The sequence below is a fragment of the Carya illinoinensis genome, chromosome 16, assembly GCF_018687715.1.
Source record: "Carya illinoinensis cultivar Pawnee chromosome 16, C.illinoinensisPawnee_v1, whole genome shotgun sequence".
Classification (NCBI taxonomy): domain Eukaryota; kingdom Viridiplantae; phylum Streptophyta; class Magnoliopsida; order Fagales; family Juglandaceae; genus Carya; species Carya illinoinensis.
In genome coordinates this window covers 21,473,114-21,487,950 of record NC_056767.1, presented here as the reverse complement: position 1 = coordinate 21,487,950, position 14,837 = coordinate 21,473,114, and the positions used below count along the sequence as shown (strand labels likewise).

General features: G+C 33.4%; 1 protein-coding gene across 1 annotated transcript; it reads left to right on the top strand.

The window, feature by feature from the left end:
* Positions 1 to 3,796: 3,796 nt before the first annotated feature.
* Positions 3,797 to 11,496, top strand: LOC122299781. Its single transcript, XM_043110217.1, has 6 exons — positions 3,797 to 4,529; positions 6,403 to 6,620; positions 6,738 to 6,978; positions 7,163 to 7,248; positions 8,952 to 9,043; positions 10,726 to 11,496. The coding sequence occupies exons 1-6, from the start codon at positions 4,440 to 4,442 to the stop codon at positions 11,007 to 11,009; spliced, it is 1,011 nt and encodes a 336-aa protein (XP_042966151.1). The 5' UTR covers positions 3,797 to 4,439; the 3' UTR covers positions 11,010 to 11,496.
* Positions 11,497 to 14,837: the final 3,341 nt, after the last annotated feature.

Here is a 14,837-nt window from a genome sequence, read left to right as displayed (position 1 = left end):
GCCTACTTGACACCATAGAATTTGATCGGTAAACAATAATCTAGAAGAGTTTTGCTAAATACAAGCAAAGTCGCGTACTAATTTGCGTACCAATACTGATTCTTTTATATTTAAAATTTAAATTAGCACTGTTTTCAATAAAATCTACTTTTTGACCAATTACAATAAATTAATGCATATATTAGTGCACAAATATACTTGTAACTAGAATTTTTCAATCTTCTAGAATGCAACTTTTGGCTACAACAACAGAACCGTTTATGGATTAGATAGATTTTTCCTTTATTACTCTGTATTTCGTTATTGCTTGTAGAATAATAAAGAGAACTCTTATGATATTAATTTTAAAACAAGTCGATTGGTGGTAGCATAATATATATGGATTGAGTGGTTTATCTTAATTAATATAAGCTAATTGTTTTAATTTAGCACAAATCATTGAAACATTTGAATCCTTGAAAATTGCATTTAATAATTTTGTATGCATCTAGCTCATTTCTACCTGGATGATTCAGGTGCCTCAGGATTATTGTTATTGGCCAAAAATGAGATAAGGAAATAATACATTTCCAATCCTGAAATTGATATCCAACTGATAATGTGATATTCAATTTAGGGTGGCACTACAGCCACCGCTCTCAACTCTCGCTACTATTAGTTATTTTAATGTAATTTTTTATAACTTTTTTTTGCATATAAATTTTTCTTAATTTTTTTATTAAAAAAATTCACAATATTATTAAAAAAAATATTTTTTTAATCATGGAGTAAAAATAAAAATAAAAATAAAAGGCCAGCAATAGCTCCCAGCTCCTGTTGGCTTTAGCATTATTCTTCAATTTATGTGACGCAGTTTTAACTGCCAAATCTTAATATAATGGTATATTTCTTTTGTTGTTTTGGGTGTTAAATATAACTTTGATAGTTTAGATACGGAGAGAGTATACTTTGTACCCTCAAATCACAAGGGTTTTGTACTTAGGCTCATTTGGAAGTTGAATTACAGTCTAATTTTAAATTAAGTTTAACATTTAAATACTAAACTCTTAAATCACTAATCTTATTTTAATTCATAACCTTTTTACACGTGAGACTCACAAATTTTTTTAACTCAACACATTTTTAAATGCTGGACTCACAATCTTTTTCAACTCCCATAAATATATTTTCATGTTAACATTCAATTAAGTACATCTAAACTCATCTTAGATAGATTTTATAAAATTCATTTTATCATCTCAACTCCAATCTCAAGTTATCAAAATTGACAAACTTGATCATCAAACTATTAAAAACTAACACTTTACATTCTCATTTAATCCTAGCTATTAAAAATTGTGTTACAATCTCAACGATTGACCCTCGAGAGGGGTCCTAAAATATCAATTTTTAGTAATTTAAAAATACGACAATGTCAATTTTAATATTTTAGAATATATATATATATTAACAAAACCCCTAATAAAATCATGGTACCAAATCTATTTATTCCTTAAAATATCATATTGTAGATTGGTGGTTGAGAATAGTATTGTTCAACTGGGTTGTTGGTTCGAGTATCTTTCTATATCCGGACCTGTAACTAGATGTGTAATATGATCTAGTATCTGTCAAGAATCAAGATTAACTAGGGTTATGACCTGGGCGGGTACCCGAAGTTTTTGAAATGCAGAATAACTAAAAGTTATTTTTTTTTTACGTAAACTTTGTATTTTTTTTTTAAAGATTTAAATCATTTAGCAGGCACCAGATTTTAAATCTGGTACCCATATCAAATACTTATATACATCCTTAGATATGTGTGAGTAGATAATCAAATTAGGGCGTTGCTACTCGGCCTTATGATTTTACCACATCAAATTTACAATTAGTACCATTATATTTTTTTTCCTTATTTTTGAAAAACTTTTTAAACATTTAAAAAATATACACACGTTCATTAATAATCACTTTTTTAATCATTAAAAAAAATTAAAATACCCAAATAGTAATTTTGAGGGGCACAATCATGGGCCAAGTATCATTTTCTATCTAGTTATCAGCCTCGATCGAATGAAGAGTACTAATTGAAAATGAAAATGTTAGTTTATCCCCTGAATTTCCCATAGGTTTGACCACTAATGCATTTTTTTTTTTAATGTTTAAAAAGTTATTATTATTGAATTTCTGTTTATTTTTTAATATTTTAAAAAAGGGAGATTATACTATGGCCATGTTAGCAATAAGAACTAGGCAACCGAGTAGAAGAATGCAATTAGGGCTGTAATCGAGCCGAGCCAAGCTGATTTTTGTCTTGTCTAGCTCAGCTCGACTTGACTCAAAATATTTAAGTTCAAGATTTTTTTTTTTTAATTTTTTGTTCGAGTTTGACTCAATAAATTAAACTCTCAACTTGACTTTGAGTTCGAGCTCGAGCTTAAATTGTTTTTTTTTTTGGAATAAAATTTAATAATTAATAAATTAAATAAATAAATAAAAAGAACTAATATTGAATTTATACAACTAACAAATATAACCTCTATTAAATTACAAAATTTTAAAAAATTTATAAATAATTAATATCTAACTAGTTGATATTTATCTAAAATAACAATATAATATATGCCTACATATATTATTAATACATACACTTAATATGATAGTATATATCTATTTCATATATGGTTCACACATACTAGTATATGAAATTTTTAAATTTTATCAACTAATTATTATATAAATTATAAAATATACCTATAAAATATATTCACTATATAGACATAAGTAATTAGAATACATATTATATATTTAATTATAAAAGTGGTATGCTTATATTATTAACTAATACATATATACATGCATAGATGTATGTATATATTTATCAATATATGAATAAGTTTTATTCGAGTCGAGCTAACGAGTCGACTTGAGCATAAACGAGCAAACCTTAACCGAGTCGAGTCTAGTTTTGTTGAGTACGTATTATTTACAAATCGAGCGGGTATCTACTTTCACGAAAGAGTTTTTTTTTTTTTTTTTTTTTTTTTTTTTTTCACGAGTCAAGTTTGATTCAAATTTAATCGAGCGAGTACCGAGTGAGCTATCGAACAGACTGGTTCATTTACAGTTCTAGATGCAATTGAATAGCTAATATAAGGGTACCTATTACTACCCTATTACTAAGTTGATTTCAAGTTTTTTTTTTAACTTTTTTTTTTATGATTTTTAAGTATTTTTAAACATATTTAATCGCTAAGAAAAATTAAAAAAAAAATATAACTTTATCAATACTCACTTTTTTAATCATTAAGTAAAAAAAAAAAAATATAAAAAAATAATAGATAAATAATAATAGAATAATAAGCTTATCATTATTTTTAATATAATATCCAATTGGGTATAAACGAGAGGTGTAAAGTAAAAACATTTTTCCGTGTAGTTGAAATTGTGAATGTAAAACAATAACTAGCATGTTAGACGTTGACTGCATGGAGCTCAGCCGAACCGGACGCAACGGCAACGACACTGTTTGACTCGTCAACGTCTGGAAGACACAAACTCAAAGGAGAAATGGCCCAACAGACTCTGTTTCTTTCTTCTTTCACGGCTGCCAAACAGAGAACACGTGGCTTGTGTAACATCTGAATCATTCATCTACGTGCGTACTCGTAGCGAAAGCCACACACATTTACACAAAAAAACATACAGAGATACGTACAAACAAAAGTAACATCCAAAACATAAACAAAAGAAAGACAAAAAAAATGAGAAGAAAAGAAGCAGAACACGGAGTTACCAACACCCCGTCACAGCCTCCCACAACACGCGGCGAAACGAACGTTCACAACCTCGACACCTTTTTCCTTCCTTTGAACAGTCACTCGAAAAATAATTTATCTTCTCAAAGCACTCTCTTTCTTCCTACCCGTCACTATCTCTATCCTCTGTATCCTTTCAGTCTTAAAAGAACAAACGAATTTAAGTCCGTTTTCTGCTTCGAGCTCAATCAATTAATATATTCTTCCAAGATTTTCAAAGGTCAATGTTGGATTCTGATCTCCGCTCGCACTTTCTGAACTAGAACGAACGTTTAACTCTCCATCTTCATCGTCTGCTCCTCCTTCTTCACTTTTCCTTAATTAAAGTGGAGGGATTGGGATTAAAGAGTAGAGTTTGAGGTGCTCTCTGTCTCTTCCTCTTCTATCCTTTTTCTTCTTTATTAATGGTTCTGGATGGTGACAATGCCCTTTTCCGTTAAAAAGGAAAGTGAATTTCTTGTTCTGGGTACATTCCATGTTTGGACTTTGGTTACCCATTTTGAGAGAACTAGCTCAAAAGGGCATCCCAAAACACAACCCATAATTCAAGCCGTTGGATAATCACTCACGACCTTTACCAATTCGTTTTTCCTATATAAACGTTCTTTGCTGTTTCAGAGGGTTTTCAAACAGTACCTATCAATGTCTTCTCTCACATCGTTTTGTTCCTCAAATCTGGAGCTGTTTCTTCATCACGTGACCCCCACGGTTCCCTCACGACCACTTCCTCAGGTAAATTAATGTTTCTGTTCTCTTTTCAATTCTCTTTCTTCCCTGTTATTTGTTTTGTTTCCGGATTGTTGGTTTCTCGTTTGACTGTTAATTTCTGTGTTTTTTGTTCTCAATAAAAAATCACTGTAATAACATGTGATACATATTTTATTTCTGGGCGGCAACATTATGCGGTGGGCAACCTACAGAGGTGATTTTATTTCCGATCGCGAGTTGGTTCTGTGAACACGTTTTGCATTAATTAAAAGAAAAAAAATGGATTGAAAGAAAAACATTTTAATGTTTGATTAATGTAGGGACCATTTTGATGATCCGGATATTGCGTAAATATGTATATTTAAAGGCAGGAAAAAAATTTAGTTATTTATTGGTCGTGTCTGTTGCATCTGTCTGGAAGAGAAGGAGAGTGAGTTTGTGCAGACTGAATAGTCGGTGTCCCCAGACCCAGTCCCAGTCCCAACTCCCAATTCTGTCCATGCATAGTGTTGGCCAAAGGGAGATCCTTTTTAGGGCCACTTTGGTATTATTCCTCGGAGGCTTCGAATATTCTCTAGTTTATTATTATTATTATTATTATTATTTTATTTTAAAATGATATTTACAGTCGTGGAATGCGCAACAACTGAGTAATCCCTTTAAAAAAAGTGATTAAATACAAGACTTCCGTGAAAAAAAACTAATTTTCTAATAGTCGACCCACTCTTTTTCAAAAGAATTGCGCGATACTTGCGTACTTCATGACTATATTAACATTAGTCTTAAACTATTATTTAGTTTTTCTGTTCTTTATCTAAAACATTGAAATATTTTTTATTATTATTTTATTCCTTATAAAAAATTTATATTTAATTCATCTAGCTTCCAACAAATTTGTAATATCTTCAAGTTTTTCAGAATTAGTAATGTCCCTCTTTACAATGTCTTTATCCACACTAAAAATAGAAAAAACCCAAGGAAAAAGTTGAAAAGAATAAAAAATAAAAATAAAAATCGCTCCTTTTTTTTCCTCGCTTTCCAAATGTATTTTTGGTGAACTTTTTACCTTTATTCGTGCTGTATAAAGTTTTTATCATTTTTATTTTTTTCCTCTCTATTGAAATATAATCTTCTCATAATATTATAGCTTTTATCATGTTTATAAATTTTATAATGAGTATTTTTAAATTGCAAAAGAAATATGAAGAAAGAGAATAGGAAAGAGAGAGATAATAATAATTTATGTGTGTATATATATATATATTAATGGTTCAACCCACAAGTAGCAAAGCACTGAGACACAAATGCAATTTGCATTTATTTTGCATAATCCGATGGAGATTTTGACATGTATTTTGCAGTTAAATGCGAAATGCATAAATGTATTCGCAGTTAAATGCCAGATATATAATCCGGTGTGAGTGCTCAGCACTTGTCAACCTTGTAAGCTTTCCCTGCATTGATAAGATTGATAACCCTGTCAATTTACTGCTATTTGAGGATTTCAAGTTGTGCATATGCTATCAGAAAAATTTATGATAGCATCAATCAAGCTCTCATATTACGGATATTACCTATAAAGATAAAAGCTTTGGCATAAATGAAATGAACAATTTTGATTCTGAAATATATAGCTTCTCTTTAATCACTTCCAGATGTGGTATGTTGGCTCCTTTTTGTTAATTTAAACATGTTCTTTGTGCTGAGAAAAAAAAAAATTAAACATGTTCTTTGCCATTTTTGAAGTTAAATCTAGGAAGATATACTAACTTTCGTGGCACAAACATATATGAATACATACAGTTGACAACTTTTATTAATCACTACAATTTCAATTTAAGACTTCAAGAATATTAACGTATTCCCCGATTCCTTTGTTTTGTCAAATATTTTCCAGAGCTGCTTTAATGATCTAAATATCCTCTGGCAACCACCTGGTAAAGACATAATTGAATACTTCACGTTGAGGGATCTCTGGGACTGCTATGACGAATGGAGTGCATATGGTGCTGGCACCCCAGTACTGATGAGTGGTCGTGAAACCGTGATGCAGTACTATGTTCCTTATCTATCTGCCATTCAGATATACACTAACAAATCAGGTGCCACTTCCAGGTATGGGAACCATTTCATTTTATGCTTTGTCAATCACTTTGACTTGATCATATTTGCTGCTAGCTGTGTATGATATTTTCGACATGAAATCGAGCAAGCCATCTTTCCTTCATGTAGGAATCGTAAAGATGACAGTGATGTGGCAGAATTTGAAAGTGATTCTTGGAGTGATGACAGTGGGAGTGATAATCTATCAAGGTCGCTAAGCAACCACTCTAGCAAGGCTTGGGATGCGGTTTCTGAAGATTCAAGCTTAGAGCAAGAGGGTTCATTGGCAATGAAGGATAGGCTTGGCTGCCTTTACTTACATTACATTGAAACCGCTTCCCCCTACTGGAGAGTCCCATTCTCGGACAAGGCATTATTCTTTAGATGTTTTTTCTAGCATTTTTTTCTTCTTCTCTTTTTCCAGCTGTTGTACTTGCCTATTAAGCATGGTGTTAGTCCTTATCTGTGCTTCTGTCTAACATTCAGAGTTTAGTTATTTAATTTATGCTTTTATAGTATTTTAAAAATGTATATATAATGAAATTTCCTTTCAGATAACTGAATTATCTCAAAGTAGCCCCGCGTTAATGACACTCAAGAGTGTGGATCTTTCCCCTGCGAGTTGGATGGCTGTTGCTTGGTAAGCTTGATTAATTTTTCTTGCTAAATGCCTATCAGGATTACAACTATTTGTCACTGGTAATAAACTAATTGCACCATTGGGAAGTGCTATTAGGCTGTCTGGAGTTTACCGCCCCTTTTGCCTGTTTGATGTGGCTCTGCCATGTGTTAATTTATTAAAAAAAACACACCAAACCAAGCGGCAGATCAATTTTGAACCGTAGACAAAACCGACCATCCCTCATGTCCCAGAACCCCATTTCCGATCTCCCTTCCCTCCCTTCCTCACAAGTGGCTGAGCAACCATCCCCCCCGGTAACACTCTGTCCAAGAAAAAAACCACGAAAGAGTAAAAAGTATGTAAGATGAGAGAAAAGACGAGCTGCACTGCAATGCTTAACCACTCATTTAAAGGTGTCGGAAATGAGGCAGAGATGTTCGGTTTCCTTCCACTTATTTTCAAGATTACAGGTAGAATAAATATTCAAAATTACAGCTGGAGTGAGCAAATGAAATCCTTGGACATGACAATCAATGTCACCAAACCACCAAACCTGGTTTTGTGTTTTCTCTCAGTTCTTTGCCACACAAAAACTAACCCCAAAACCGGGGGCATATTTATCTGCATTTCATGTGTGAAAAAAGAAACCAGAAAATAGCCGACCGACCCTTTTGCACGAGGACTCAGTTGGGGCTTTTCTACTAGGGTCCTCTGAAATGAGCTATTCATGGAAAATGGAGCCTCCATTGGGTATATTGTTGGACCGAAATAGTGTACAGCAGCGACCAGAATGGTAACGAGGTTCAGATCCTTTTGCATGAGGATTCAGTTGCCCTTTTGCCCCTTTGCTCTTCATATTTTTTTTTATGTAACCAGGTGGTGCAGTATAACTCAAGGGGCCGACTAGCATTTTCCGTGTCCATTTCCTTGACCAGGCTAGCAATAGAAGTTATTTATTCCTACTTGTATACTCCCAAATAGTCAAAGAAATGTGGAGCCATATATATCAAAGCCCCTGCATTTCAAAAATAAAGCTTGAAAGCCGGCTTATGATTTTAATTATATTACTATATGGTGCACACAGCATAAAAACAATCTGTCATAAAACAATCTATCATCGGTTGTGATGGATGACCATCCAATGTCAGTTAGCAATGACATAAATCTGCAGAGAGCTGCACTCTTTGGGGACTAACCTGTTACAAGCTTTCTCTTCACTCTAAATTTATAGATGACCTTAAGTGAGTTAAAGGCCACCTTTGTACGCATATTCTTGCAACTTTTAGGGGAGGCTTGGATAGTGAGTTGAGATGAGATGAAATGAAAGTTGAATAAATTATCATTAGAATACTGTTTTTGTTTTGGGATTTGAAAAAATTGAATTGTTTATTGTATTTTGTGTAGGAGTTCGGGAAAGTTGTAATGATTAGATGAAATGAGATGAGTTGAGAGGCTCTCTCAATCCAAACAACCCCTTATCTACATTAGCGAATGTTCTTTGGGAAATACATCAAGGGGGAGAAGTTTTGTGGAATCTGTGTACTTCTACTGTCAACTTTTTGTAATTCTTTCCTTTTTCATTTTTGTCACTGAATAGCATCTGGAGGGCTTGCTTTTTTAACTTGTTCTTTATGTTGGCTGAGAACAGTTTGCTTTCTTTTTTCCTTTCTGCTTGATTAGAGTAACTATTCTATTGTCTGATTTTATTTATTATATATTAGGTATCCTATTTATCACATTCCAAGTCAGAAAAATGAAAAGGATTTGTCGGCATGCTTCCTCAGTTATCATACTTTGTCCTCAACTTTCCAAGGTATTCAACTATTTACTACCAATTTAAGAAATATGAGCAGCTGTACTGGAAAAAGATACAGATGAAGAGTGGATTTGATAATTCTTTGTCGAGTCCCATTGTTTGAAGAAATTATTGCAAAATCACGTATACAAGGGGCCAAAAAGAGTTATATGGCTTTTGATTGGTAGTTTATTGGGAATCTATGTTTAGCTTCCTGGACTCTACATTTTTTTAATAAGTTGTATTGTACAACTTCCTATGCATTTTCAGCGTGCACTCTAGGAACTGCTGTTAAGGCACCCATATTATATGGGTACCATATTGCGTCTTATATAATTTAATGTCTGTCTCAATTTTCAACTTATGCTGAGGTTGATACATTGTATGAAACATGGTTGGCCTGCAATATCATTAGATTGACTATGATAAATTTATTGGTATTATGCCCGTACAGCTTTATTTGGTTAATTCGGGGCTTTCTGTGAAATTCTGAATTTGGTATTTCATTAAAAAAAATCCTGAAGACTGGTGGTACATATCTAAAGTAATATGTTGAGACAAGACATTCTAGGGCCGATGCCATTGGTGTTAGTTTCTCAAATTTTCTTTACCAAATTTATGCGACTTATATACTTGCAATAAAGCAAATTATCTTATAAAGAATATTTGTCTGGGTTGATCCCATAGCTCATAGTCTATCATATCATTTTTCATCTCAAAAGTTCCACCTTTCTTGTTTTATGTTTCTGTTCTAACAATTCTAAATTAATATTGTTATGAACAACAGTTACTTGTCTTTTCTCCCAATCTTTAATAGATAAACAAGCCTATATTCACCTCTTCAATATATAAACAAGAAGCCTATATTCATTATTCACCCATTTTTCCATATTTCTAAATTTCCCAGTTGTAAACATCTGGGCTAGTCCCAATTGTTGTTTTCGTAGTCTTTGAGCTTCTATGTTTCTTTACAAGTTGAGGTGATAACAGCCATCTTAGATAGTTTTTGGAACTTGCTTAACTGGTTACAAGACTTGTAACTCGTCCATGGAATTGACAAGATATGGAATCTGAAAATCTCCTCGTTCTGAAGTACAACAATATGGGCTTCTTGAGATTGCACTCAAAATTACTTCAATTACAACCTTATTATCCGTTATGGTGCTACAAACCATTTCCACCTTCGCTATCCTTCGGTTTTATATTAACTTTGCATCTTAACTTTACTTTCATTTTTGGGAATTTTGTTCCTACATATTTCAGAAATCAGTAGCTGGCCCAAAAACATGCAGATGTGTAATGGATGCTTTATTTAGGCTGGAAATATATTATTTTGTTATTATTGTGTTCTGCGCCTGATAATGTTGACACGTCACTAGTGTGATGTACCATCCAGTATTTCCAAAATTTTTTTGGTTTGTGTGGACAGGCAACATGGAAAACACTCAAATTTAGTCCAGGAATTTCACTAACACTTGCATTGGACCAAGAGGGGTCTTACTGTTTAGGCTCTCCATGGTATTTAGGTGGCTATGTGGGTACTTGGCCGCTATTGTTGTACAAAGGCTCACTTTCAATTTGAATTGGCATTTATGAACTGCATATTGTCATGAACCGGTGGATCCAGTGTTGGGAGTGCTTTTTTTTTAAACAATCTACTGCTTAGGTGTGTCTTCTTTGTTTCTGGCATGTTCTTGCAGACGATACATTGGAGAATGTTGACACCAATATCAAACATGCTAAGTGCCATCATGAAGTAATGGGAAACGTAGGACAGAAATCTAAGGAAGAAAGCAATGGTGGGATTTCTCTTCCTCCCTTTGGTCTAGCTACTTACAAGTTACAAGGAGATCTTTGGATAAAGCCACAGACATCTGATCGTGAAAGGATAATCCATCTCTACAGCGCTGCAGATTCGTGGTTGAAGCAGCTCAGCATCCAACACCATGACTTCAACTTCTTCACTTTTCATGCCACCATGTAAGTTAGCATGCTTCCTTCCGTTCAGTGCTCTAGCAAAGTCCTATTAAAATGTTCCCCAGCTTAAGTGCTGAAACATTAACAAACTACAAGCTCGAATGCAAAATTTAATTCGGTAGAATAGATTGCTTCCGAAGTTCTGTGCGAGGCAGACTGTACATTTTGTTTAGTAATTTACAACAGACTTAGATAGAGGAAGAAGTTGAGAGGCACGTTGGTTTATTTTCCTTTTGGCTCCTAATTTTTTTGGTCTTCATGGAGTTTATGTGGATAAATATATCATGTCTATAGGCTGATCATCAACCTTTTACATGATATGCTTTTTCATTTCCAGAAAGAATGTGTATATATGAACTACTTTTGTCCAATATGTTTCTCTTTGCTGGAATATGGAGGCCTCAGTTTACAGTTTGTTGGTGTTTGTTTTTATTAAGAACCTGAAAAGGGAATATAACAGAGGGCAATAACTACTGATCTGGAGATCAAGAACATCATATTGTGTTTTTTTTTCCACTTTCCTTTTTATTTTAGTTGAAATATAGATCATGAATATATGGAAAATTTCCAAAATATATTCAGCTATGATTTATGAGCATGCTTAATTCAAACTTGGCCAACAAAGACAATGAAATCAACTCTCACATTCATACATGAGTAGTGCTACATATACTTACAGTTTTACTTATACTTTTACTTACCAAACTCATTTTGTTACATTTTTTTTTTTAATTCACATTTTGAATTTCAAATTTCATGATTTTCAACATATCAATAATTGACATGTGGAAAAGTAAGTTTTTCTCAAGTACATTTAACATTTTCCTTCAAACATATAAGCATAGACAATGGGTATTGCCATATAGGACTAGGTGATCATTTCTGAATGCTGTTCTCATGGTAAACAATTTTGTCCTAACATCTTTTTTGGATAGGTAATTTCAATTTTTATCTCAACTCACTATCCAAATGGCACCTTAGATATCCTAGAGTTCCTGGCTGCTTATGGTTGGAAGTATAAAATGGGTCCCACAATCTTTATATCTGTCCAAGGGAATTCTCCAGATAGTATTAAATGTTCAATAGATATTATAGGACTCACTTTATATATATATTTCTCACTCTAAAAACTAGAGTTCCACAAGAATTCTAGAGGATTTAAATCCCTTTTTGAGTATGCATTCTTTTCTTTCCATATTGCCATTACCAAGTCGTGGCTTCGAATTCCAACAAAATCTATAACTAGCATAATTTCCATAGCAGGAGTTTCTCTTTTATGAAATCACGTCATACATGCAATCCAACCATGGTTTTATTATAATCATGAATTAAATCATTTGAATTTAAAAAAAAAAAAAATTGAAAGGTCATCAATAGTATAAACACTTTATATTCTTTCCTAAAGCTTAAAAGAACAACTATTTGATAAGGTGTTGCTAAGAGACAATAAATACATAGTCCAGCAACTACCCTCATAATGCATAGATAAGCACCATAAGACCCTACTTTGCCTTATTTCGTCTACATTCATTCACTTCTTTATTTATTTTATATTTAATGATCGAAGAAAAACCACATTAAAACTACATAATCTAAGTTAAAAATTAAAATTAAAAACCCCATGAATCAAACAATTTGTTAGCATGCTGCTAATTTGCCACTTCCTCCTTGTGAAACGTTGATCTTAAAAATTTAAGGTTTGAATAATGAGATGAGATGAGATGATTTTAGATTAAAATTAAAAGTTAAATAAAATATTGTTAGAATTTTATTTTTTAATATTATTATTGTTTTGAGATTTGAAAAAGTTGAATTGTTTATTATAATTTATGTAAGAATTTGAAAAAGTTGTAATGATGAGATAAAATCGGTACTGTATCCAAACTAAGCCCAAGAAGACTTGTGTCGTGCCCTCCTTCAACTTCCTTTTCTTAAATGTATGGCAGCACATTGAACTACATTGTTGGCAATATATATCGATCAAATTTATTTTGATCATATTTTTTAAGAAAGCCAACTCTCTTTATGTTTTCGAGAATTGATGCATGTTTCTTTACTGTTTTATATTATTTTATTGATACCAAATGCCCAGAACCAAGTATAGTGTTCACTTCAGTAAAAATGAGTCCCCAAACCACCTCAATCTGTCCACCATCCTTGGCCTCAAAGTCATGCCGAGCACAACAAAGTAATTAGGATTTCAAATCTTACTTCATAAATCCAAGAAAGATATATGATTTTTATAGAGTTTATTCATGAAAGAAGCTGGCACTTCTCAAGAACAGAAAGAAAGAAAGGATAATTAGTAGAAGATGGAAGGGTCCTCTCCTTCACTGAAGGGTGAGGTTTTGTTGCTTTGCTTGACAAAGCTCGTCTCTTAGACTTTAGTCTTAAGAGGTCATTAAGGATGGCAGAGGAAATAACAAGATGCGAGATGGCTTAACACTTTTAGAAGAAGAAAGTTGAGATCAAATTAACGGATGATGTTGTCAATGTCTTTAAATCTAGAGGAATGCGCACTGCCTTTTAGCCTTGATCATTATAATGAAAATAGTGAATAAAGAGGCATTTAGATCAACATTAGCCAAGATTTGAAACCCAAATGGATGGGTCACCTTCAAAGAGGTGGGAGAGAACAACTCTTTATTGGAACTCCAGAATTTTATAGATTAGGAGAAAGCCCTTCAAGGCAGACCATGGTCTTTCGACAGATATTTGGTGAGTTTTTAAGAATTTGGAGGACATTTGCCACCCAACGAAATTCAATTCACGTAAGAACCTTTTTCGGTTCAATTACATAATCTTTCTTTAGCAGGCATGTCAAGGGAGATGGGGTGAACTCATTGGTTTAGCCATTGGTAATATCCTCATGGTGGATGTTGATAATGAGGTCTTCATTTAGGGAAAAGTTTTGAGAATTAGAGTGGAACTTGATATCTCCAAACCTTTGGCTTGTGGTAGATTTTTAAATCTTGGTGACAAGAAAATGTGGATTAGTTTCAAATATGAAATATTACCTAACTTTTGTTTGAAGTGTGGTACTTTGAAGCATAATGATAGAAAATGCCTTCAACCAACATTTGGTTTACACCCTTCAGTGGCTCCTCAGGACCAATATGAACAATAAATGCATGATGCTTCAATCCTTTGTTCTAGTATAGGGGCCAAAAAATATGGAGGCACATCAGACTCAGCAAGTAAAGCTCCATGCCAGCAATGGAAGTCCAATGAGGAAGGTCGTCGAAATGATGGAAAAGGAAAGAGCAATCAATTGGAGAGGGATGAGGCACAGTCCAAGGAAGTTAGGGAGGAAGATCTACTGATTCAAATAGAGAAGTCCTAGGAAGTCAGGGACTTTGAGAAAGAAAGGGAAGTCCTTCCTTTTCAAGCTGATAGTGGTCTTAAGATGGTAAATCAATCTTCACCTTGTGCTAGTGACAATATGCAGGCAAATGTTGCGGCTGGGAAGAATACTTTTATGGACCTTGAATTGGGAGTTCTTTCCAAGATCTTATTTCCAATATATCCACTTCATGCAACAATTATAATAGTCCTTCAAATCTGTCCCCACCAAATCATGAAGCCCATCTTAATCAGCTTGTAAAAGTTACCACTTGGAAGAGAAGAGCTAGGGGCCTCCCTTTAGTAAATCATAAAGATGAGACTAAGTTGGTTAACGAGCCTACATAAGGGACGTTAAAGAAAATGTCATTTTCAGTTGGTACTGAGGTTCTGATGGATAGTCCTTAGGCAAAGAAGTCAAAGTCTAGGCTCACTCGTACAAGGAGCATGACTCCATTTGTTGTATTGGTGGAGGCTGCTGTGCAGCAATGAT

What these genes read in the sequence shown, in the direction of transcription:
- LOC122299781 (XM_043110217.1), top strand. Translation starts at nt 4,440, where the DNA reads ATGTCTTCTCTCACATCGTTTTGTTCCTCAAATCTGGAGCTGTTTCTT. An exon ending in CCTCACGACCACTTCCTCAG is followed by an intron (nt 4,530 to 6,402) that starts GTAAATTAATGT and finishes AATATTTTCCAG; the next exon opens with AGCTGCTTTAATGATCTAAA. An exon ending in GAGTCCCATTCTCGGACAAG is followed by an intron (nt 6,979 to 7,162) that starts GCATTATTCTTT and finishes ATTTCCTTTCAG; the next exon opens with ATAACTGAATTATCTCAAAG.